Genomic DNA, 24,816 nt, shown 5'->3' with positions numbered 1-24,816 from the left:
CTGACCCATTTGTGAGAGAATCATTATCAAGGCTAACACAAAAACACAAAAAGTTTGAAAATTTTGTTGAGCAGTTTTTGCTTATTTATTTATATTATTTGGGAAAGGCCAGCTTCTCCTGCCACACTAGAATTGTATATCTAGCCAGAATCTTGCTTTGTTTTTAAAGGGTAAGCAACAGAATTCCTATAATAAAAATCATTGCCTATTGATCTGTACTGTTACATGTGGATGGGATTCAGCATAATTAGTTCTGAAACTATGTCATATATGGCTGTGTATAAGTTGACTGCATGCATGTTGAACATCTGTTTTGAGCTTAAAATTATAGATTTTGGTGTGACCCACAGACATGTCTCTGGCCATTCTGCAGAGGGTAGAAAGTACCAGTACTACCATTGGGAAATAGTCCCATCAACAAATCCTGCCTGTCTCTCAACATTTCCCCTTTCCCACTTTAGGGTAGTTTCTCTATGCGCATGTGCCCATTTTTTTTTCTCTCTCTCCTTTTGTGAGTAAACTTTCCCTACCCTGCTCTGAGCAGCTGAGAAGGGAAAACACCATAAAGGGAGGAGATCTATGTAGTTGACACCATGTGTCTGGAAGTTGCAGTAGTGACAGTCATTTTGGTACCACACCACTGTCCCGAGGCAGTCAAAAAGGCCAGAACCATTGCCAGGGCAAAGAGAGAAAGTATTTACATGTGTATAAGTCAAAACTGGTTTTTTGTTGATTTTTAATCAGTTTTTTAAATTGTATGTGAGTATACTACATTATGAAAGTAGATTTGTTGCAGGATCATATCCATGTAATAGGAAAAGCCCTCAACATTTATGATGTCATGTTAAATATCTAACTATATTCTATCTCTCTCAACTTTTCATCAAATGCAACAAGACAATGGTTGTCCTAAACTGGTGTTTATTCACCATATTGGATTGATTAGCAGTCAATAAACTGAGAGAAAAACAGGTTGTAAAGTGATGTCAGAATGCTATAATTCTGCAATGTGGCTACATCCTCAGTTGCCGCCTCCAGTAACACCTTCTTTTCTTCCTTAGAAAACATCAGCACCTATTCTGATATCTCAAGTTTCTTTCACTAAATAAATCTTTCCAAAATTCTTCAACCTGTATATGATTAGAAACATTTGTTTAGGATATGCTTAAGCCATAACATCCCTGAAAATTATTCCAACCAATAAAAAGAAATAGTGTGTGTTTCTTTTTTTCTTTGAACCAAACTGCATTTTGCCACTGTTTAAAGCAAAAGGTTATTGTGGTATTTGAATGGGGTCTCATAAAGGTCAAAAACACATGTCTGCAAGAAATTAGTGCAACAGGTGTTAAACAATTTTTATCTAAACTAATTTGTGAATTTGATTTCTTCCATGGTTTGCTGGAGTACTTATGTGTTATCTACTGACACAGAACTGATGGCATCTCAGCCTGTTAGACAGTAACATTAACCTTGCTAGAAATAATAACACTGAACCATTCAAATTGTAACAATTATTTAGAACAGACAACACACCTTTTCTACTTGAGCTACTGAAAAATGAGGTGACCCCAAAGTAGACCACAGTCATCCAATATAATGCTTTATACATATGTTCACTTTACTGTTCTGATTGCTCTGATATCTAGATCTGGTAGGAAACCAGATAGCCTGAGCAAGCAAAAAATATGGAGATATTCAGAAAAACCTTCAAACTTCTTCATATGTCAAGTTTCTCTTATTAATATCAATGAGACTATGACAAAACAAATGCTTTAAAGACTAGAGACAAGAAGACAGTAAACCTTTTAAATATTATCACCAAAGTCCATAAGGAACGCTGATTGAACTAGAAATGACTTTTGAAGATTTGCTGCCACCTGGTGTCCTCTTCAGTGTTTTCTGGCTTATTTCATTTTCAATTACAGGTTGGGACCAGAATACAATGTGAAAAACTACCTACATAGATCTAGGTTTTTTAAACAAAATAACAAAACATCACTGTTTTTAAGGCAGTACTCCAACATTTTGTCTCAATCATGAAACAAAAATGACAGTACAAACACAAAAAACCCCAAGAATTTATGCTCATTTGGGAATGTGAGCCTTGGAGGCAAGAAAGCAATGGAAATCCTGAGAATGACTGGGTTTGGTCTCCTGGCCAACTCTCTTTAATCCACTTCTTAAACACATATTCCTGCAAGCAGGCCATTACTAGTGCCAGGTAAGTATATAAATAAATTCGGCCTAGATTGTAAGAGGCTCTGCCTAGGATATGGTCTAAGTGAGGGTTTATCAATCAAGAGTACTTCAAATCCTTGGGCTCTGTGAGAGGTTACTAGGAGTTCTGTGGGAGACAGTGATTAAAGTAAAATAATATTTTTGAGCTATAGATATGTTCATTTTTATGTATTTTATTTATGTCAAAGGTAACTTCCAGGGTAAAAATAAGTTGAGAAAAGTCAGCTTAGGTTGTCATGTAGACTGCGTTCAATGTTCGGCAATCTAAGTTTAAGTATTAACAGTATTTTTTCTCTCTCCTCAAGTGTTGCAAGTTCCCCATAGCTAGATTTCTGTCAGCACATTATCGCAAATACTGTATGGTTAACTGGAAACTCTAAAGAGTTAAAAAAAGGTAATTCTTTAATCTGTTTTAGTATCCAAGACTTTGAAATGTTTTCTTGAAAAACATATAAATATAAATAGCAAAGCTAGGATTCTTCGCATGCTGTAATCACTTGAGGTCTTCTTATTTATTTATTTATTTACAGTATTTATATTCCGCCCTTCTCACCCCGAAGGGGACTCAGGGCGGATCACATTATAACACACATAGGGCAAACATTCAATGCCCATAAACACATCAAACAGAGACAGAGAGAGACACGCAAGTTAACCCGCAAGTTAACCTTCTTCTGAGGGGATGTTCGATTCTGGCCACAGGGGGGAGCAGCTGCTTCATCATCCACACTGACGGCACTTCCTCATACCAGGTCGTAAATTAGTTAATCTTGCCTCCCCACTTTTTATAAGTGGTACCTTATCTCCTACTTGATAGATGCAACTATCTTTCGGGTTGCTAGGTCAGCAACGAGCAGGGGCTATTTTTTATTTTTAATTGACGGGTGCTCACCCCGCCACGGGCTGGCCTCAAACTCATGACCTCATGGTCAGAGTGATTTAAGGCAGCTGCTCAACAGCTGCGCCACAGCCCGGCCCCTTCTTTCAATTTATATCAGCGTTGTAATAGTGACTGAACTGAGGACAGTTCTCAGGTAATTTGTGCTAGAAAATTCTTTGAGGTTTTGTGAATAAATTAACAGCTACCGCACTACGAACATTTTGACAATTTAAAAAATGATAACACAAAACTTCTCTTCATAAAACAACACAGAAGAAGGCATGTGGTGGGCAAAATTACAAAAACAAATTACAAAAACAAACAACTAAAAATAATTTTTTTTAAAAAAAAAACAATCCACCTAAGGTTTTTCCCTCTGCTTTATTCTCTCCCTCTCCTGATTTTTGCACCCAGGAACTGTTTTGCTCTTGGGCAGGACAATAATTGTGAATTTCTTTACATTTCACATATTTATCTTTTTAAAAAAATCTATACAAAAGTTTTAGAATGCTGTAATACAGATACTAATTTTGTCACTATATCCTTTACCTATTTCCCAATCAGTAGATGTACATCATTAAGAATGACCTTGCCTAAGCTAAGCTTAAAGGATATGGTAATGAAAGAAAGATCTACAAAGAAAAATGTTACACACTTTTAATGAACTACGTCATGATGCAAAGTTTTGAGGCAGCTGAAGCATTTAACACTACAATATAACTAAGCCAAAATTTGCAAGAGAAAAAAAATCCTGTGTGCACAGAAGATAAAATATTTGCTTTTAAACTAGCACAGCATGAATTCTTTTCTCAAGTGTCTCATCAGCATTTTTAGTCTTCCCAGTTCGCTTGTTTTGGAAATGCTACCCTTCTGTACGGCCATCTATTTTATACACCACACATATGCCAACTGTTTAACATTTTATATCCTGCCTGAGCAACCTTCTTATTCACTTGCTGCTGTCTTCTAAACTACATATTTGTATCATTTGCTATATAAAACTGCTGGAGAGATCCTCTGATGCATTTCCCTAATAAACTCAGCATTTGAGATAATCAGTGTAAGACGCCTAACTACATGATCCCTAGATTGTTCTTTCCTATAGTCATATTCTTAACCAGTGTTTCAGACATCTAGATAGAAATACTTTGCTTAGGAATATATCTCCATAAGTTTTACTGTAAATTCCCTATTGTCAGTTGAATGCTTGGGGTGGTCCTGCTGTCCAACTCCTCATCATTCAAATAAAATTCTGGGGTCCATTCTCACTAGCTCTATGATTCCAGTTTAATGACCATGGTTCTGTCAATAGAATTCAGGGATTTAGCTTTTAGGGAGGAGCATACCGTTAAGTATACTCTTAATTATGGGTTTACCCCCATAGATTTCTCAATTCCCATCTAGAATGTTCTCTAAAATTAACCAGTTCTCTTTCAATTAATCAACCAATACATCAATCATCATGACCTCCATAAATTCAATTCAAAATTGAATTCAGTACTCAAAACGGAGGTAATGAGTAATTGGCAAGAGAGCTAAGACCTAGAGAAAAGAGACAATGGAAAATCAGGAAGAAGAGCAGTGCGTGAAGCATGGAAAAACATGCAGTGTTGGGGATGGTAATCAGAAGAGACAAACAGAAGGAATAAGCAGAAAAGAAGGGGAACAGAGGCCTAGGCTTACTATTCAAAAAGCCTTCAAAGAAATTTGTTTGTGTATTCCTCAGGGTAGAGCTGTCCTTGGCAGTCCCCCAACTATATTGAGTTCTGAGACTAAATAGTTACTTAAGCCTTCCATTCTGTATGCATCAACCATAAAATAATCTTTTCTCAACATGGATTTTCACCTGCAGTGGGTTGTGTTGTCTTTTGTGAAATCAAATTATGTTGGCTGCAATTCCATTAGGACCTTAAACCTTTGTAAGTGGACTTAGGTTTGTGGGAGTCAAAATCAGGCACTTCTATAACATCTGTATCCAATAAAGGACTGCTTTTCATTTATTTCACAGGAGAGCCAGCAAACTGACCAATACATAACAGAACCAATGTTTAGTATGAATCAGAACTCTGGCTAGGAAGCCATTCTTCTCGGTGTCCCTTTAGGCACCTTCAGAATTCACTAACAGGGTTTCTTAGCACCACTGCTACATGCCTAAAAATATGTAAAGTTAAATAACATATGTTGCGATAAGAGGATTCAGGCCTCTGGGAGGCCTATGCATTCTTACAGATTCTCTCAATGTCCAGCCAATGATCATCTTCTGTACATTTAAAAAGACTGACTTCAAGCCATATTGTACTAAAGTATTTACAGGGGAAAATACAAACACAAATGTTTGCTAACAATAATTGTTAAGTAGTGGCCTTTTGACACCATCTGCTTCAAAGGCAATAAAAGAAAGTATCAATCACTTTTTTTTATTTCGTGTCAAAAGCATTGCATAATAAATAAGTTTAAAAGCGATAAAATAAAGAATTACAAACAGCTAAATAGTTTTAGACCAAAAGTGGGCAACAGCAATCGCATTGTCCGTAGCTTTGAACAACTCCTCCTCCGTGCATGAGGCAGGGCATTGTGGGCAACCATACATATGAGGAGTTGTTTGTTCAGCTCAACAGTCACACAAGATGGAGGATTCCTCCAGGTAGTGCCATCTTGCCAGGTTGTCTTTTGATCTGCCCACTCCGCTTCTCAGTCTATTTAGGGACTTCCAAGTTGCCCATTCTTGGTTTGGCCCTGGAGGCAGACCCTCATGGGGGGCCATCCAGTTGGGATTGCCTGGTTTAGCTGCCCAGAGGGACACCCTTGTTGTTGCTGGGGGTACATCAAGAGGAGTGGTGGTTCTCATGAAGCCCTTTCTTGACTTGAGTCTACTGGGAGGAGGCTGCTAGTCATGGAGTGGGTGGCTTTCACAATGTTCAACCTTATTTCTCTCACCGTTAGCAGCAACTTCCCATCGCACATCAGGGGGGGCAGTGCCAGCTAGCTTATAGAGTTTATCAACAGGTGTAGGTTTAAGGCATCCTGTGATTATTCTGCATGTTTCGTTCAGTGCTATGTCCACTTGCTTCGCATGGGCAGACTTGTGCCAGACAGGACAGGCGTACTCAGCAGTTGAGAAAGACAAGGCTAGGACTGATGTTCTTATTAAGTGTGGGTCTGCACGCCATGCACTGCCAGTCAGTTTACAAAGGATGTTATTGCGTGCAGCTACTTTGTGCTTGGTGTTCATGCAGTGTTTCCTTTATGTTAGTGTTCGATCTAAGGTGACACCAAGATATTTAGGATGGAAGCAGTGTTCGAGCTCTTGGCCTTCCCAAGTAACTTTCAGTTTCCTGTTGGCTTCACGGTTCCATAGGTGGAAAGCACACACTTGTGTCTTGGAAGGGTTAGGCTTCAGGTGGTTCTCTTTGTAATAATAATAATAATAATAAAAAAACTTTATTTATACCTCGCCACCATCTCCCCAACGGGGACTCGGGGCGGCTTACATGGGGCCATGCCCAAGACAATACAATATAAACAGCATATAAAAGAACAGCACATCACAATACAATAAGTAATACAATAAATAATAATATCCATTACAAAATAAAACAAGGAGACAATGAAAAACAAGAGCAGACCACATGAACATTAAGTTAAAACTCGGGGTGAGAAAGACATAAAAATAAAAACCATAGCGAACAGGGTCATAAGGAAGTGGGGTATTCTGGAGGATAGATATTAGAGGGAGCAACGGAAAAGAAATATAAAATGGTTACTCTCCAAAAGCACTGCGAAAGAGCCAAGTTTTCAAGTCTTTCTTGAAGGCTGCTAGTGTGGGGGCTTGCCTAATCTCAGCGGGCAGAGAATTCCACAATCAGGGGGCCACAGCAGAAAAGGCCCTCTCCCTTGTTCCCACAAGGCAGGTCTGGGATATCGGGAGTGGGGACAGGAAAGCTTCCCCTGATGACCGAAGGGATTGGGTAGGCTTATGATAGGAGATACGGTCACGAAGGTAGGTGGGTCCCAAACCGTTTAGGGCTTTATATGTGATGGTATACACCTTGAATTGGGACTGGAAAATAAAAGGCAGCCAGTGGAGCTCCTTGAACAGGGGAGTAGATCTCTCCCTGTAACTCTCCCTTGTAGCAGATGGAGAGATCTTTCAAGGCTTTCAACTGTTTCAAAATCTTTTGCTTGTGTTGTTAGGCATATATAAAGCTCTTTGTGAGTGGTGGTAGTGGCTGATCGTTCGTGAAGATGTTAAACAAGGTTGGTGCAAGAATGCTGCCTTGGGGTAAACCATTCTTTTGCCTCCTCTATCTACTTTTCCTGACCTGAAACTCCACATAGAAGCTGCAGTTTTCCAGGAGGGTCTGGACAGTTTTTGTAAAGTCAAAGTCCCGGGTGATATCATAGACCTTAGGCAGCATTTTTCTATGTTGCACCATGTCATAGGCTGACATAAGGTCCACAAAAGCTGTTCCTGTAATGCAGTCTTTCTCATAGCCTTCCTCGATATGCTCAGACAGATGGAGAATTTGACCTATACAGTTTTCCCTGGTCTGAATCCTGCTTGTTGTGCAATAAGCTTAGGTTCGATGACAGGTCCTAATCGATTTAATAGCATCCTCTAACAGACTTTATATAGATGACATAAGAGGGAGACTGGTCGGTAGTTCCTGGCACTGGAGGCATCTTTACTAGGTTTTAAAATGGCAATGATCTTAGTTTTCCTCCATGCTCTGGGAATCTGTTTGTGTGCCAAGCATTGATTGTAAAATTTCAAAAGCCAGTTTTCAGCTTTGGGCCCCAAATGTTTGATTTGCTCCATCATTAAGTCATCTAGGCCAGGTGATTTACCAGTTTTACATCGCTTGATAGCTTCTCTGAGTTCTTTCAGGTTTAGAGGAGAAGACAACTGGTGGGTTTCAAGTTCTGGCGTCCTGTTGATTTTCATATTTACTCTACTGCGGTTGGTTTTCCCATTCTGAATTAGCTGGTGGGCTATCTGGTCTGGTGTCACGTTTGTGTGTCCATGGTTGACCAGAGGGTCACTATCCAGGCATCTCAGCAATTGCCAGGCCTTTCGGCTACTCTTGGACATATCAAGGTTCTCAAGCAGCTCTATCCAGCGGTCTTTCTTAGCATTAGCTATGGCCGTAGATAGTTTTTGGCCTGCTGCTATAGTCTCATCGCTGTATGGATTCTCTTGAAATAGTCTGAGATATTCCTGTAGCTGATTTAACAATTCTTCATTTAGGCCTGGTAGGTAGCTTGTGCGACAGCCTCTAGGGATTGAGAGCCTCGAGGATCTTTTAACAGCTTCTACAAAACAGATCGCTGAAGTATTTGTTTCCACTCCTTTCTGTGAGCAATCTCTGAATCTCTGGTGCAATAGGCAGAAGGTGGGTGTCTGTCGCAATTCTGCTTTGCATGGGAGATTGCACATGTTTATGTTAGTTAGCTATTTTCCAGTCAACAGGGAAAAAGACTCCTGTGACCCATAGAGCCTGCTTCCCGTTATTATTATTATTACCCCGCTTTATTCTCCAGAAGGAAACTCAAAGCGGCTTACATTAAAAGTATTACCACATAATTTGAAATAAACAAATATGCAAACATTTAAACAGAATTAAACATAACAGTATTAAAAAAAAATCACTGTGTCTCTATGTATTCTCCAAACTGATGAATGTGTAGGGATTATGAATATGTACCAGTAACAAATGTGTAACTCCAGGTTACATATTTGCAACTGCCCTAGTGAATTCTGGCCATAGTCTGTTTTCTGCTGAACTTTTTAAAAAAAGGATTAAATATAAAACAAAAAACTATTCAGATTTTTTATGATGTCTCCAAAGCACTTTCTTCCAGATTTCTGCAAAAGCTAGTCAAGCAGGAAAGGAAAAGATTTATAGAGATGTGAATCGAAAGAGATAAATGACCAAGTAACAATCAAAAGAAACGAAAGACTTTTGTAATTGGCCTGACTTACGATTGATTTTCTGTAATCAAACAAGTACTGATCTTTCCTGGCTTGTCATGTCAGCAGGAAAAGACATGTTCAGTGTTCCAGAGTACATAAAAATGATGGTTTCATGGTCTTGTCAGTGCCTCACGCTTTTGCTTTTCAGCATTCTTGGTTACACCAGCTGAGATGCATTGCTATTTTCACTAACGTAAGTTTATTAGAAATCATTAACACACTTCAACATTGACCCTCTGTTGTCAGAACCTGGCCATTGAAGATTAATTTTGCGCTTACTGTGCACTAGATCTTTTAAAGCATAATTACATTTTACAAAACCAAATTGCATTTTTGGGATGGTCAAAGAAAAATGATTATTCTCTTAACTTTTCCTCTGAAGTTTTCAGTGTAATGAAAGATGGATAAACTGCATCCTACAGGAAGGCCACTTGTGGTCCCTAAACAAGCTCCAGCATTGTGTGATAAGAAAACAAGTATTAAATCTTTCACTTGCTGTCCATTTTGCAATATTCTATTACTTAATGTATCAAGGCCATCATAGTAAATATATATTTGAAGCTGATCACCATTAGATACGCCTGTATGTGTAAAAAGATTAATGCATACTGTTTTATAGCACAGAACAGCTTAAACACTCTTTGCCTGATGGAGCTGAAGCTCTTTACAGAAGAATTGCTCCCTTGATCAACACAGTCGTTCATGGTTTGCCATGCTCTCTCCTTACAAGTCAGGCTGAGGAAGAATGGTGTGGACCAAACCAAAAACTTACACAAAGACATATTTACTGCACAAAATCAAACTTCTCTCCTCTTTCAGTAAACCCTGGGCACATCTATTCTGACCATTTAATGCACCTTGAAGCCAAACTGCGGTGGCTACAAAACACACATCACCAAAGCGCGCTGCACTGTGAATTAAAGGATTTAAAGTGCATCAAGCAATACTGCAAGAAAGTCCAAGTTAAACCCTTGAATGCACTTCAGTGAGCCCCCAACATAAACCATATTGCACAGAGAAATCGGCTGTATGGAATGTGAAGCATATTGTAGACAGCGGCCCACAATGGAGTGTGTTTAAAATTCAGAAGGAGGGAGTTGGGGGGAGGGCTGCAGAAAAACACCTCAAGGACATAGCTGGGCACCAGGGAACTAATTGACACCCTGAGACAGGTAACTGATTACATCTACTGCTAACTATCACTTTCTGGAACCAATCTGAAGCCAACTGCTATGGTTAACATTATCACCTTCCTGGCTTTTAACCTATTTCCAGACATATCAATCTAATCATCCGCACAGTGAAACCAGTTTCTTTCAAAATATTCAAACCGACTTAAGTCGTCAGTGTAGATGTGTCCTTTGAGAGCAGAATACTCAAACAGCTGCAGTAAAATCACTCCCCATGAAATACATTTCCTATTATCATAGGAAAGATCTAACCATATTAATTAAATTTCTCTGAAAAAAACCTTTCAGTACGGTGAGGGTAGGGATCTAGGGAACATTGCAACATGGGGCTTATCAACATTTATATAAGCTTTGCAAGATCTCTGTCTTGTTTTGGATGATTTCTACCTCCTATGGCAAACCGAAATACACCTTTCAGAATGTTCGACAAATGCCATAAGGCGTGTTCTTCTGATGTCATTTTAATAGTGGAACACGTAATTCAATCATAAATTGGCTAGACTTCACTCACAATTCCAGTTGTATTAGTTTACAGGAGGAAGCACAACAACACAGAAAGCAACTTTAGAAATACACTGGAAGGGCAGAATGGAAATGGAAATGCTAATCGTCCATCACTCCATGACCTCTTAACAGCTGCCAAGGCAGGAAAAAAGGCACAGTTCAACTTGTTTTTTTACACACATCCTCACCAAACCCCCAGTGGCACAACTGGACTGCTGACCTGAAAGTTGGGTTGCTGACCTGAAAGCTGATGCTTCGAATCCAAGGAGAACAGCTCCCTCTGTCAGCTCCAGCTCCCCACAAGGGGACATGAGAGAAGCCTCCCATAAGGATGGTAAAACATCAAAACATCTGGACGTCCTCTGGGCAACGTCCTTGCAGATGGCCAATTCTCTCACACCAGAAGTGACTTGCAGTTTCTCAAGTTGTCTCCGACACGAAAAAAAACCCCCCAAACCTACTTGAGGAAAAATGGCTTAAACTGACTCAGGATTCTGAAGGAGCTTTAGAATCAGTGAATCAAAAACAACTCTCACCTTACTTTACCCTTGAAACAGAATTTCAGAGTTCTCTAAGTTATCTAAACATCCTGAAGGCTCCATATCCAGTTTGATCTCAGAAACGAAGGGCCAGGCGAAGTACAGGGTAAAGGGTACAAGTACAAGGTAAATGCTTAGAAAAGGAACAGCCAGGGACTTCCAGACATTGTAAGTTGTACTCAGGGAAGGCAATGGAAAACTTCTGCTGAATCTGTCTTGCCAAGAAAACCCAATGGCAATGTTGTCATGGGTCAGAGAAAACTTGAAACCATAAAACACATTTCCAATGGTTCAAATTGTTTTTTTTTTTTTTTAGGAATGTATGCTAGTAATCAGATTAAGCAGCTAGGAATGCTGTGTCCAAAGAACATTACCTCAGCTTCTAAAATTTCTCCAACTTTGCCCTTATAGCCTTACTAGCTTGGGGACCCGGCAGTGCCTGGGGTATTAGAAGAGGGCATTGTTTGTTTTGAGATGTTAGATAAATTTAGTCCAGATCCATCGTCGGCTGGGTTCAGGGCTCTCTGGATAAGGGTGAACTACAACTCCCAGATCCCCCAATCACCCCCAAACCAGGCCCATATGCACAGTTGGCCATGTTGGGTCTGTGTGCCAAGTTTGATCCAGATCTGAAGTCAGCTGGGTTCAGTAATTTCTGGATACAGGTGGACACAAACTCCCAAAATCAAGGTCCAGTCCCACTAACCCATGCAGTATGATCATGGGGCTTCTCTGTGCCAAATTTTGTCCAGATCCATCATTGGTTTGGTTAACAGTGCTCTATGGATGTAAATGAAGTACAACTCTTGAAAATAATTGTGAATTCTCCCCAAACCTCTTGTTCTGTTGCTCTGTATGCCATAGGAAGGGGTAGGAAAGAGTCAAGGTAGAGGCAGTGGGCGGGGTCATGTAAATTAAGGGATCCTGGGATGTCCATTCTGGAGGAAAAACAGTACATCTAGGATGAAATGTCCCCACCTGAAAGCCTTCACTTGGGTGGGGGGCAGAATGATGTTTGTGGAGGACATTGGCAGGGTTTGAGATACATGTGCATGGAACTCACTATAACCTGCATTTCAGTGGAGTGGGGGGGGGGGCATAAGTGGACACCTCTGCCAATACACATTTTTCATTTTTATTATGCACTATCTTGGGGACCCGGCAATGCCCGGGGCATTTGAGAAAGGCACTCTTTGTCTTTGAATGTTAGGTATTCTTAGTTTGGAGTGGGTGAACTACAATTCCCAGAATCATGGGTCAATCCTCCCCAAACCTGCCAGTATTTAAAGTTGGCCATTTTGGTTCTGTGTACCAAGTGTGGTCCAGATCTGTCGCTGGCTGGGTTCAGTGCTCTTTGGATGTGGGTGAACTACAACTCCCTTTCCCCCAAACTTGTCCAATATGTTTTGTTTGTTATGGGGGCTCTGTGTGCCAAGTTTGGTCCTGGTCCATCATCGGTGGGGTTCATTGCAGGTGAACTATAAATTCCAATACCTACTACTACCAAATGTCCAGGCCAATTTCCCTCCAAACCCACCAGAATTCAAATCTGGGCATATCGGGTATGCATGGCAAGTTTGGTCCAGACCCATCATTGTTTGAGTTCTGGGTATAGGTGAACTACAACTCCTCTAAATTCTCCAGTAGGAGTCACAGTGCTCTGACTTGATGCAGGGTGAACTACAACTTCCACCATGTGCAGTCAATTCCCCAAACTCCTCCAGTAAGTTTAGTTGCTGCACAGTTCTGGTGTGTTTGTTATGCAGACAGATTGAAAGGGAAGGGCAGTAGGCGGGGTCATGCAAATTCCACAGCAATGGAGAACCCTGGGATACCTACCTGTGGGCTTTCACTTTTATTATGGATATAGATTTTGCTCTAGAATAATGGGAAGGAAAACGTCTACAGTAGTCCAAGAAGTATAAAAGCCAGCATACCACGCTTACCACTTGCTCCTACTCCTCTCCGCATATCATAGACAGAAAAGTCTATTGCTATTACATGTCAAATTCCTGTTCAAAACAGACCACACGAGGCAGCCTAGAAAATGGGTTGGGCCACCCAATCCTCCTTCCAAATGCTCCAATGTTTTACCATTTATTTGCTTAGAAAATGTGTGTGTTGTTTAGTGTGAACCTGGAAAAAATGGAGTAGGGTGGAAAGGATATATAATTATGACTTCTTTATTTTAGACAGAGGTGGGCAGGCACCAAGGGTTCAACTACTTTCAACCCTTTCAGTGAGTTACATCAGCACACTGACACAGAAGTGAAATTTTGGGCAACCTGAAACTATTTTCAGACTGTCATCGTTTAGGAAAGTTACTTTTTTGTGTTTTGTGGTACTTTTTTGATAAACAATAGCTGCAGCTATGTTTAATTCTATTTTAAAGTGTTTTCAGCTTTAAATTGTACATTTTGAAAACATTGTGAGCTGCTTTGAGTCTCTTTTAAGAGAGAAAAAGTGGAAAATAAATAAACACAGTACAGCTCAAACCACTCCCAGAGGCTATTCTCGACTAGAAAAAGCATTTTTAAGATTTTTTTTAAAGTGGGTCAGGTCTGGGAATGAGATACAATTCACAACCCTATTACGTATGCTAGCTAAAAGGTTTTAAACCTGGATATATTTTTCAGCCTTTATTCAAGAATCTAAAACAGACTTGTTTTATTCTAACACATAAAAATGGCAACCTATGGTACCTATCATCTTGATTTAGAAAGTGCATATAGGTTTAAAGAAAACATAGATAAAGAACAGTGGCACAACTCTGAAACTAGTACACTCTTCAGAGGATTATTAATTTTTCATAATAAATTACCAATGTCACAAGACAATCCCCTGAAACTATTTAGTGAAATTTATAGAAATGTATATAAACAATATTGGCTTTTGGTCCCTTGTTATTCATATGAGTTTTCAAAAAGTGCATATATTAGCAATGCAGAATTAAGTAACTATACCTCTGCATTCAGGTTGTCTGCCAGGCTTTCAAGGAACTGACTCTCAATTGGGTTCTGCTGAGTAAGCAGAGTAAGGTAATAGCTGAGTTTGTCATGTGTTGTAATAATGGTGCCTTCTCCAAATTTGTCAAACTGAGGCCGCCCAGCCCGGCCAAATATCTGCATGACATCTAAAATTCCAAGGTCAACAAAGGCGCCTCTTTTTGCAGCATAGATCTGTGTTCCCTGGTTGAAGAAAAGTTAATAAAAATTAACATAAACACACATGACTGTAATCCAGATGAGCTGGAGACCAAAATTAGGCAAATACAGCAGGATTTCAAAAGTGTACTTAAGCTAATCCTTTCATAATCTGTGATATATTTAAATCTTTACTACCCAACTAAATTCTCAAAGGAGAGCGTCAGTTGAGAAAGCTACCCCCACAACATTGCTAGATAATTAGCAGTACATTTTTCTCCATAATTTCTCTTTTGCGAGAACTGAAAAGGCAAAACAAAACACACTTTTTACTATATGACATTATGATGTTTTTAAAATGTTTCGATACAGATGGAGGACATGTTCTTACCTTAATAATGACAGCATGAGCTGGAAGATTGACACCCCAGGCTAAAGTTGCTGTACAAACCAAAACTTTTATGTAGCCTCGAGAAAACAAACTCTCCACCAAACTCCTATCTTGCCTCAGCATTCCTGCATGATGAATACTGAATCCATCTGGAAACATTTCTCGCAATTGCTTGTTTCTGGATCTTTGCACCTTTTTATAGATAAGGATGGGAGAAAAGGATAAATCAGTATAATACAGTAAAATGAAATAAGTCGGACATTTGAAAGGCTGCCATATACTTGAAAAATTCATGTATAAATAAGGTGCAAATTACATTCTTACTGGTATTATTCAAAGATGAATTCATTAATTCAAATTGATACCTCCATAGACCTGAATTCAATTGTAATTCAAACCAATGATATTCATGTAAGTCTCACAGATACAATGGTCTACTCTGAGTATTTAGAAGTACAAACTAAGATCCAAATTGCGGAGGTGGTAAAAGCCAAATAGTGTAAGAGAACATGCTATTTCTTTTATGTCATTAGGCAACTGGATCTCTGCAACAGCTGACCTACCAGTGGGGAAATTACCCCAGCCAGAATAAAACATTTGAATTAAAAGTTGCCCTTAACAACAATAGCAATATATTTTAAAAGATCAGGAATCTGAAAAGGAGTCACAATCATTTTCACATTCCTTCTTTAGCTGAGGGCAAAGACACACCAAGCAAGCATGACCTTTGCTATATATATATATATGTGTGTGTGTGTGTGTGTGTATGTGTGTGTGTGTGTGTGTGTGTGTGTGTGTGTGTGTGTGTGTGTGTATATATATATATATATATATATATATATATATATATATATATATATATATATATCTCCCCTTTAAGTCCTTCAAGATTTGGGCTGAATCTTTTGTCTAAAAATGTATTTTGAACAACTTCATATATGTTTCCATATAAAAGAGATAAGTTAAAAGCTCCAACTGGTGAAAAATGTGATGATAATAGCTGTAGGAGCTAGGATTCTTGTCACTTATCCATGTCCTGTTATGAACTGCTGTAATCTTTTAAAGTTCAAAGTGACTTTGGGCCATCCCCTCTAATAGACCACATGCACCCAGGTATAGCTCTTCAAAACTAAGATCAGTATGTGAGGCCCTATTCATCTAGAGCAGTGGTTCCCAAAATATGGTTCACCGGCTATTTTGGACTTCAACTTGTCAGGGTTCCTGGACACCTGAAGTCTAAAATATCTGAAAGATCATAGTTTGGGAAACACTGATCTAGAGTATGGTCGACAACTGCGGCATTCCAGATGTTCCTGGCCAAAACTCCTTCACATCTGGTTTAGACTGAAGAGAACCCTAGGGCAAAAATACTTTACAGACACAGCTGTCTACCCCAGAATTTTTTTTAACATTGAAAACGTTCATTTCAGCAGGACCTTGGATGAGTTCTTAAAAATTCTTGGGAAAAATTTGTAATGGACCATTTTAACCAGCTATTTAGATGTTTTATAGTTTTGAACTATTAATCAAATTTATGTTTGGAATTGATCTTGCAGTTTTTACCCTGTGTGAGAGTCAGTGTAATGTAGTGGTTTAGATATTGAATGATGGTCCTGGAGACAAGCTGTGGAACTGGCAGGAGAAAGACTGCGGTGGATAATACAGAATGTTGGATAAGTGAGATTCTACCATATAAAACTGTTTATCTCCTTAGAAAGGTTTGATTGTTAAATTTAAGGAGATCTACTACGTACTGGGACCTTATATCTTTTCCTAGTTTATAAGCAACAGAGAAAGCCCATATTCCTCAGAAAACATTACAAACTTCCAGGTTTCAAAGTCACACCAGAATTAACCTTTGCTGAAATCCTTAAAACAGGTCATCCCTGCGCTAAATGTATAACCTAATCTCAGTTCCTTTCCTACTCTTGCAGCAGATTGTGAAATATGGAGGTAGTGTAAGCAAAACATGACAAACTAGTATAATTTCAAAGCAACTGCCCTCTAGAGATTTTTGCTGAGAACAAAAAAAAAAGACTTCTAAAAAACCTCATTGTCGGAAAAAGCACCCACCACAAATATGTATATTAATAGTACAATAAAATAAAATACAAAAACCCACATACTGAATGCATTGAATAGCTGGTAATGGAATTGCAATGACTTATTTGAGAATTCTTTTTTAGGAAAAGTGACCCTGAAACAGCGAGAACAATGTTGTCAAAGTAGCATTCTGCTACCATCATTTAATAACTTCCATAGTTCAGTAAACTTTCTGAACTATCAATATTATTGTGTATACTCTTTAGGGCTAAATTACAATTATAGACATTTCTGATTATATTTGCTCAACCTTGTGCAAACATGGGGGTTATAAATAATTACTATAATGAAAATCCTATATGAAGCATTGGAAACTAAGGGTTCTGCTATAAACCTTTGCCTTTTGAGAAATATCATCCTCCACCTAGACCAAGCCTGCATAGCCCTCAGAAAGATTTGGTGCGGCCCACAGGGGTTCTGAGCCTAAGCCTCAGAGTGGGAGATCACATGTAGTGCTACAGCAGAGTAGCAATTGGAATTTACCATTCCCTCCTCCAATAATAATAATAATAATAATAATAATAATAATAATAATAATAATAATAATAATACTTTATTTACATTCTGCCCTATCTCCCCGAGGGGACTCAGGGCAGATTCCAACAACATTCAATGCCTGAAACAACAATAAATACAATAATAAACCTACCAGAACCAAAAATAAACCACAATGAACCCACATATATGACCAAATTATAACATACAACCTAAAATTATTTTAAACTTAAATTATATCAACATAAAAACATGAACCTCTACATGGTTCCTTTTTGTATGCACCAAAGTTACCAAACTACCTAACAAAGGGACCACCACCAATAGATCTAGTTAGGATGCTGGAAGTGCTGGTCTCAGTTGGAAACATTGACTGAGGAAGTCATTGGACTCAGGTTGGAGAAGGGGAGAAGGGATGAAATTTGTTGAGGTATTTGACCTTTTTTCAGGAATGGAATCTTGGGCTCCAGGTTAGGTTAAAATTTAACATCTGATTGGCTGTTTTAGTGGAAGAAGGAGGCGGTAAAGATAAAGGGTCTCAGTTCTTATTTCTGCCTCTCTTCCTTTCTCTTTGCATCTGAGTCTGAGTGGCTTTTGTTGTCTCCTTCTCCAGCAGGAAAAACTACTAACTCCCAGATGTTTATTTCCCCCACTTGTGAGGGAGAAATGTAGCTTCATCATGAAGTTATATAAACGTTATTATGGTCCATGGACCCACAGCTGTTAAGTAGATAACATACAGGAGTTTACAGAACATTCAAAACCAGGGAAATGTGCTAAACCAGTGGTTCCCAAACTTATTTGGCCCACCGCCCCCTTTCCAGAAAAAATATTATTTAGTGCCCCCTGGAAATTATTTTTTTAAAACTTTAATAGCAATTAAACAGAAAGATATATGTATTAATGTTTCTACCTTTTTCGTAAAATATAGTAAAGAAAGGTGTAAATTAGAAACATTGAAGTTTGAAATTATGAAACTATTTTTTGAACGCAGAATAGAAAAGTAATACAAAAAAAGTTAAAACATTCAAAATCATTTTAATGAGAAGGATGAACCTGGTATGATGCTACCAATTTAGTAATCCTCGGCTCTATTTTCACCAGCAGTAATCTTAAATGACTGTGATTGACTATTTTTTTTGTTTTGTTAATAAATTGGTTACCGCACTGAATCCACGTTCCACTGAATATGATGAAGGAAATGCAATTAAGAACTTTTGAATTACAGCCCATATTTCAGGAGAAGCCGTAGGGATCTCCTTTTGCAGCCAGAATTGATGGTAGCTGCTTTTGAATTTAAATTTCAATCCATCATTTGTAGTTACTTCCATCAGTTCTTCTTGTAACTGTAGAGATTCTTCTGTGTTTGCACTTGAAAAAGGATCCAAAATCCAATGAGGTAAGTTCATTTTCAAAATATCATCAAATTGTTGATTAAAATCTGAATGGAGAGCATCCAAGTGCTCACAATAAGAAAGTATGTCTTCATCTTTTTTTCTGCTCCTGATAAATTTGGGAACTGGCTGAATTCCCCTCATCCAAAATTTCATTTGTACAGAAGAAGTTTTGTCACAAATGCAGAAATAACAGATGTTGTTTTTATTAAATTCAGTTCATCACCCTGAAGCTGAAGATTGCTTTCTTTCAGTGCACTTTTGATTAAACAAGACACCACAGATCCATGGACAACCATGCTGCTATTCTGCACTTTATCTTTGGTCCCACCCCATCCTACCCCTAACATCATCTTAGGAAACTTTGGAACACTCGGCCAGGCACTTTATGGAATAACCTAGCTTTTACGCACTTTGCTTTGACCCCCTTTTATTCCTTTTATCCCTTTGGTGGTGAAACTGATATTGTTTTAAAACTTTTTATTTTGTAAAACTTTTTTTATTTGTAAAACGGTGCTTGAATCTTTTTTTTGGTTTGTTTGTTGCTTGTTATTTTATTGTTTGTTTTATATTTTAACTTGTTATACTTTGTCTTTTTGGGCTTGGCCTCATGTTAGCCACCCCGAATCCCTTCGGGGAGATGGTGGCGGGATACAAAAATAAAGTATTATTATTATTAAATTTTTAAAACAAGATGGTCAAGTAAGCGATGTCACTTTTGGATTGAATTAAATTGGATCATAAAGCATTATTTTTACCTTTTAAGTACTCCAGCACTGAGTTAAACAGCTTATAAAACCTATCTAAGCAGGCACCCTTTGACAACTAATGAACTTCTGTATGAAGCAGCAAATGATTAAATTCTTCATAGTTTTCAATACGAAACTGTTTAAATAATCTGTCAGTTGCTTGATAAATTTTTCTTTTAGTGTTTGAAAATAAGATACATCCTTATCTTTTTTATCACCATGAATTTTAGTCAAATGTTCTTGTAGTCTGGAAGGCTTCATAGCTTCGTTTGATAAAACTTTTTGGAAAATCAGGCACATTGGTAATGTATTGTTTACAGGCGACTCAATAAAGCCATATTTCAAATATTCGATATTATCTACATTTTTTCTTTGGTTAAGCCATTATTATTTGTAGAAAAAATAAAATTATTTTGGAGGTATTTTTAATTAATTTTTTTTGTAAATTTTTGAAATATTTTTGCAAAAAACAAACTAAAATAAATACTAACGAAATAAATAAACATGATACTATAAATTGTAAAGCGCATATAATTATTACAAAATAAATAACTAATACTCACCAATTATAGTTGCACTATTTGTTAATTAACTTTAACTTGTCACAATATCACAATCTAACTTAAAGTTATATTACACCGTCATTTTCCCATAATAATTACGGGAAATCTCCTGATTCATAGCATGCTCCAAAATCTGCTGGTAGTACTGCCAGTAGCCAGTTCTGCCGCTGCCGTTCCAGGCTTTGGCCTTGCGATCAACCAATTGCACGAGTGGCAGTTCACCACAGCAATGCTCATAGTGCTCACGTGTTTTGGAACGGCAATTCAGTGGCACCACGTGAACAGTAGCAGTGCGCGATTGCACATACCTCAATTCAAGTGAGGGAGTATGCGGGAACCGAGCCAACGTCCAGTACGTTTGTTTATTTATTTATTTATTAGTACAACATTTGTATCCCGCCCTTCTCACCCAAAAGAGGACTCAGGGTGGCTTACAATAAAACACACGTATATAAAAATATAAAATACAATACAAATAAATCAAAATAGTTAACTAATTAATTACAGCAACATTAATAACATACAATACTAAATAGCAGATAGGTGCAATCAGATCTAAAAATACGAGCCTATCAAATTGAGTTCCAGCACACATAATAATACTTAATGCTGCTAGTGTTGTTTGAAGGCCTGGTCCCACAATCAGGTCTTAACTTTCCTATGAAAGGATAAGAGGGAGGGAGCCTGCCTGACTTTGCTTGCATAAGCAGGGAGCCACCACTAAAAAGGCCCTATGTTTTGTCCCTGCCAGCTGCTTCCGAACAGTCTTCAAAGGCAGCCCTACGTGGAGTGCATTGCAGTAGTCTAGATGGGATGTATCAAGAGCATGGACCACCATGGCCAAGTCCGGCATCCCAAGGTACGGGCGCAGCTGGCGCACGAGTTTTAACTGTGCGAAGGCTCCCCTAGCCACCGCCGAGACCTGGGGCTCCAGGCTCAACGATGAATCTAGGATCACCCCCAGATTGCGAACCTGAGCCTTCAGGGGGAGTATGACCCCAACCAGCACAGACTGTAACCCTATACCCTGTTCGGTCTTCCGACTGACCAGGAGGACATCTGTCTTGTCTGGATTCAGTTTCAATTTGTTGGCCCTCATGCAGTCCGACACAGCGGCCAAGCACCAGTTCAGGACCTGGACAGCCTCCTTAGTGACAGGTGGGAAGGAGTGACAGAGCTGGACATCATCTGCGTACAGATGACACCGCACCCCGAAACTCCAGATGATCTTTCCCAGCAGTTTCATGTAAATATTAAACAACATGGGGGACAGTACAGAACCCTGCGGGACCCCACAAGTCAACGGTTGTGGGGCCGAGCAGGCATCCCCCAATGACACCATCTGGGACTATAGAGTTGGAAGAGACCTCATGGGCCATCCAGTCCCACCCCCTGCAAGAAGCAGGAAAATCTCATTCAAAGCACCCCCAACAGATGGCCATCCAGCCTCTGCTTAAAAGCCTCCAAAGAAGGAGCCTCCACCACATTCCGGGGCAGAGAGTTCCACTGCTGAACAGCTCTCACAGTTTTTTTTCCTCCCCAAAGGGAATTTGTATTAATAATTATTTTATAATACACTAGCTGTGCCCGGCCACGCGTTGCTGTGGCAAAGTGGTGGTGGTATTGGTTAAAAATTGTTGTGTCATTTTTATTTGATGTTATTTGCAATTTTTTATTAATTTTATTGTAAGTTATATTTTTATTTATTATATTTTATTATTTTCTTGTATTAATTTTAGTTATTTTCTGTTATTATAGTATTTTATTGTATTAATTTTTAGTGTTTTTTATTATTTTTATTGGGTTGCTAGGAGACCAAGTGGGCGGAGCTTAGCCTTCTAACTGGCAGCAATTGGATAAAAGCAATTATTCCTCTCTCTCTAATTAGGACTTTATTTTTCTTTTCTTTTTGTTGTATCAACCTAGAGGCGTGGATGATGGGTTGTGTTGTCAAATTTCGAGGTTGGGGGACCTGTAGTTTTGTCGTTTTGTGGATCGCCGTGATGCCATCACTCTTTTATGTATATAGATAATCATAGTTACATTTTCCTTTTCCATTCCCTTCTCCCTCCCCCACACCCACCCCTGTTGACAACTTAAACCTTATTTTCTTGTTACATGAGCCTTCTTTCCATTCTTTCCAATTTTTTCTTCGAACTTTCGTCATATGGTTTAACAATCTGTAGCCATCTGCTAAATGGAGTCCATATTTCTTTAATTTTCTTCTGTTTGTCTGACCATGTTTTTTTGTTCCTTATAATGTCCATAATATCCATAATATATGATCCCATATATATTCATACCATTTTTCAAGTGTCCATTTCTTTTTATCCTTCAACCCCCACGCTATTACTGCGTGTGCGGCTCTAAACATTATCATCATTAAGTCTTGGTCTTGGTCCTTAATTCTTCTGTCCCCATATATCCCTATTAACAGAATTTGCATATTTATATCAAATTTGGTTTTAGTATGTAATTCAACCTGTGTTAGAATTTGTTTCCAATTTTTTTTTATCTCTTCACATTTCCACCATAGATGAGAGTACCATGACTCCCTACTCCCACAATGCCAACATTTGGGATTTAATCCCTGAATCATGTGTGCCAGCTGAATTGGTGTTCTGTACCATTTCGTAATTATTTTCAGTTCTAATTCCTTATATTTGTCTATTTTTATTTTATTTAAACCACTGACTATCTTTTATATCTTTTCTTTTCCTAGGCCCCCTTCCTTTTCCCACTTGTTTTCCATTATTCTTTACATAGACTCCTTATCTTCTATCATTCTTCCATATATTTTATTTAATCCTTTTTTACCACCAAGTCTCTCTTTTAATATCTTGTCTATTATATTTTCTCCCTCATTACTTTCTTCCTTCTTGATTTGTTCCCAAATTCCTCTTAGTGTTAACCAATTTATCCCACCCCCTAATCTTTCCAATTGTTTCTATTCCATTAATTCCTTATTTTCATTATATAAATCTTTAATTTAACTATATCCCATCTGTTTCATTTTTTTTATAATACTCCTGTCCTCATTATTTCTTAAACTACCTATAGGGGCTTCTTTTGATAAGTATGGCATCCGTTTCTCTTTCCATTGCCCCCATATTTTTAATGCTATTTTCCTTGGGCCTATTGTTTTTTCTATTCCCTCTTTTAAATTTTTCATAAATATTCCATAGTCTCCTTTATTTTTATTTACTTCATTCTCTATTCTTATCCACTTCTCTTGCTTCTCCTCTACTAATTCCAACAACGCTTTCAGCTGGAATGCTTCGTAGTATTCTTGTAACTTTGGTATTCCCCATCCTATTTCTTTATTGGATCTATACAGCTCCTTATTTCTTATTCTTGATTTTTTTTTCCTCCAAATATCCACTTCTTTATTTCTCCATCCCATTTTTTGAATTTTTGTTGTGAAATCTCCAGTGGTAGAGTTCGAAACAAATACAATAATTTGGGGATTATACACATTTTAATTGATCTAATTCTCATTGAAATACTTAAGTTCTTGTCCTTCCAATTAATCATTTGCAGCTGTATCCTATTCCATGTCTTCTTAGAGTTATAATCACAGATCCTTGTTGTCTTATTAGTTAAGTAAATTCCCAAATATTTAATTTTGTTTTTTACAATCTCTATATCTTTTCTTTTCCAGATCTCTTCTAAAATTCCTTTCTCCAGGTTAAATCCCAACAGCTCTGATTTTGTCATATTTATCCGTAAATCTGAGATTTTATAATAATCTTCCAGTATTATTTCCAGTTCTTTCAAGGTGTCCAGTGGATTTTCTGTGATTATTAAAAAAATCATCCACACAGATTCACTTTCACTTCCTCCTTTCCTGTCCTAAATCCTGTTACTCTACCATTGTTTTTAATTCTGTCTGCTAGATATTCTATAGCCATTGTGAATAACATTGGTGATATAGGACACCCCTGTTTAACACCTCTTTCAATGTCTATTTTTCTGGAATATCCTTCATTAACTTGTAATTTTGCTACTCCTTTTTTAAACATTTATCTTATAACCTCTATGAATTCTTATCCCAATCCCAAATTCTCCATCCTTTTAAATAAAAAGTTATGATTCACTGTGTCGAATGCTTTGTATACATCCAATTTAATAAATGCTATTTTTTTTTTACTTTTCTGTGCAATAATTTTAAGCAAATTCCTAATTGGATGGCTGATATTTCTCCCCTTTATAAATCCATATTGGTCTTCCCCTATCACTTTTGATAATAAATCCTTTAGTCTATTTGGTAATATTTTTGCAAATATTTTGTAATCCTCGTTCATTAAACTAATTGGTCTATAAGAATTTACTTCTCTAGGGTTCTTCCCTGGTTTGATAATTGTTATTATTTCTGCCTCCCTACAAGATTCAGGTACTTTACCTCCTCTTATTACATTATTAAAATCTATTGCCAATTCCGGTATTAGTTCTTCCTTCATTTGTTTGTAAAACTCTGCTGTGTAACCATCAGCTCTGGGTGATTTTGCTTTTTTAAAGTTTCCTATTACCTCATCAATTTCCTGATATGAAATAACCTTTTGTAAAAGATTTCTGTCCTCTTCTCCCAATTTTTCTCGGACCCAGTCATCGCCTTGCAAATTATTTTTGCCTTTTATATAGTTTCTGGTAGAA

At 38.0% G+C, this 24,816-nt stretch overlaps 1 protein-coding gene across 1 annotated transcript in view; it reads right to left on the bottom strand.

Annotated features, from left to right (window-relative positions):
- ascc3 (activating signal cointegrator 1 complex subunit 3) overlaps positions 1-24,816 on the bottom strand; it is a 370,189-nt gene that overhangs the window by 153,411 nt on the left and 191,962 nt on the right. Inside the window, exons 15-16 of the mRNA XM_003215509.4 lie at positions 14,860-15,051; positions 14,289-14,513 (exon numbers count right to left, since the gene is read on the bottom strand). Coding sequence (XP_003215557.2) covers positions 14,289-14,513; positions 14,860-15,051 — 417 coding nt within the window. The remainder of the gene's footprint in view (positions 1-14,288; positions 14,514-14,859; positions 15,052-24,816) is intronic.

Source organism: Anolis carolinensis, chromosome 1 (genome assembly GCF_035594765.1).
Source record: "Anolis carolinensis isolate JA03-04 chromosome 1, rAnoCar3.1.pri, whole genome shotgun sequence".
NCBI classification, from domain to species: Eukaryota; Metazoa; Chordata; class Lepidosauria; order Squamata; family Dactyloidae; genus Anolis; species Anolis carolinensis.
The sequence above is the reverse complement of the archived record's forward strand: the minus strand, read 5'-3'. Positions and strand labels throughout refer to the sequence as shown.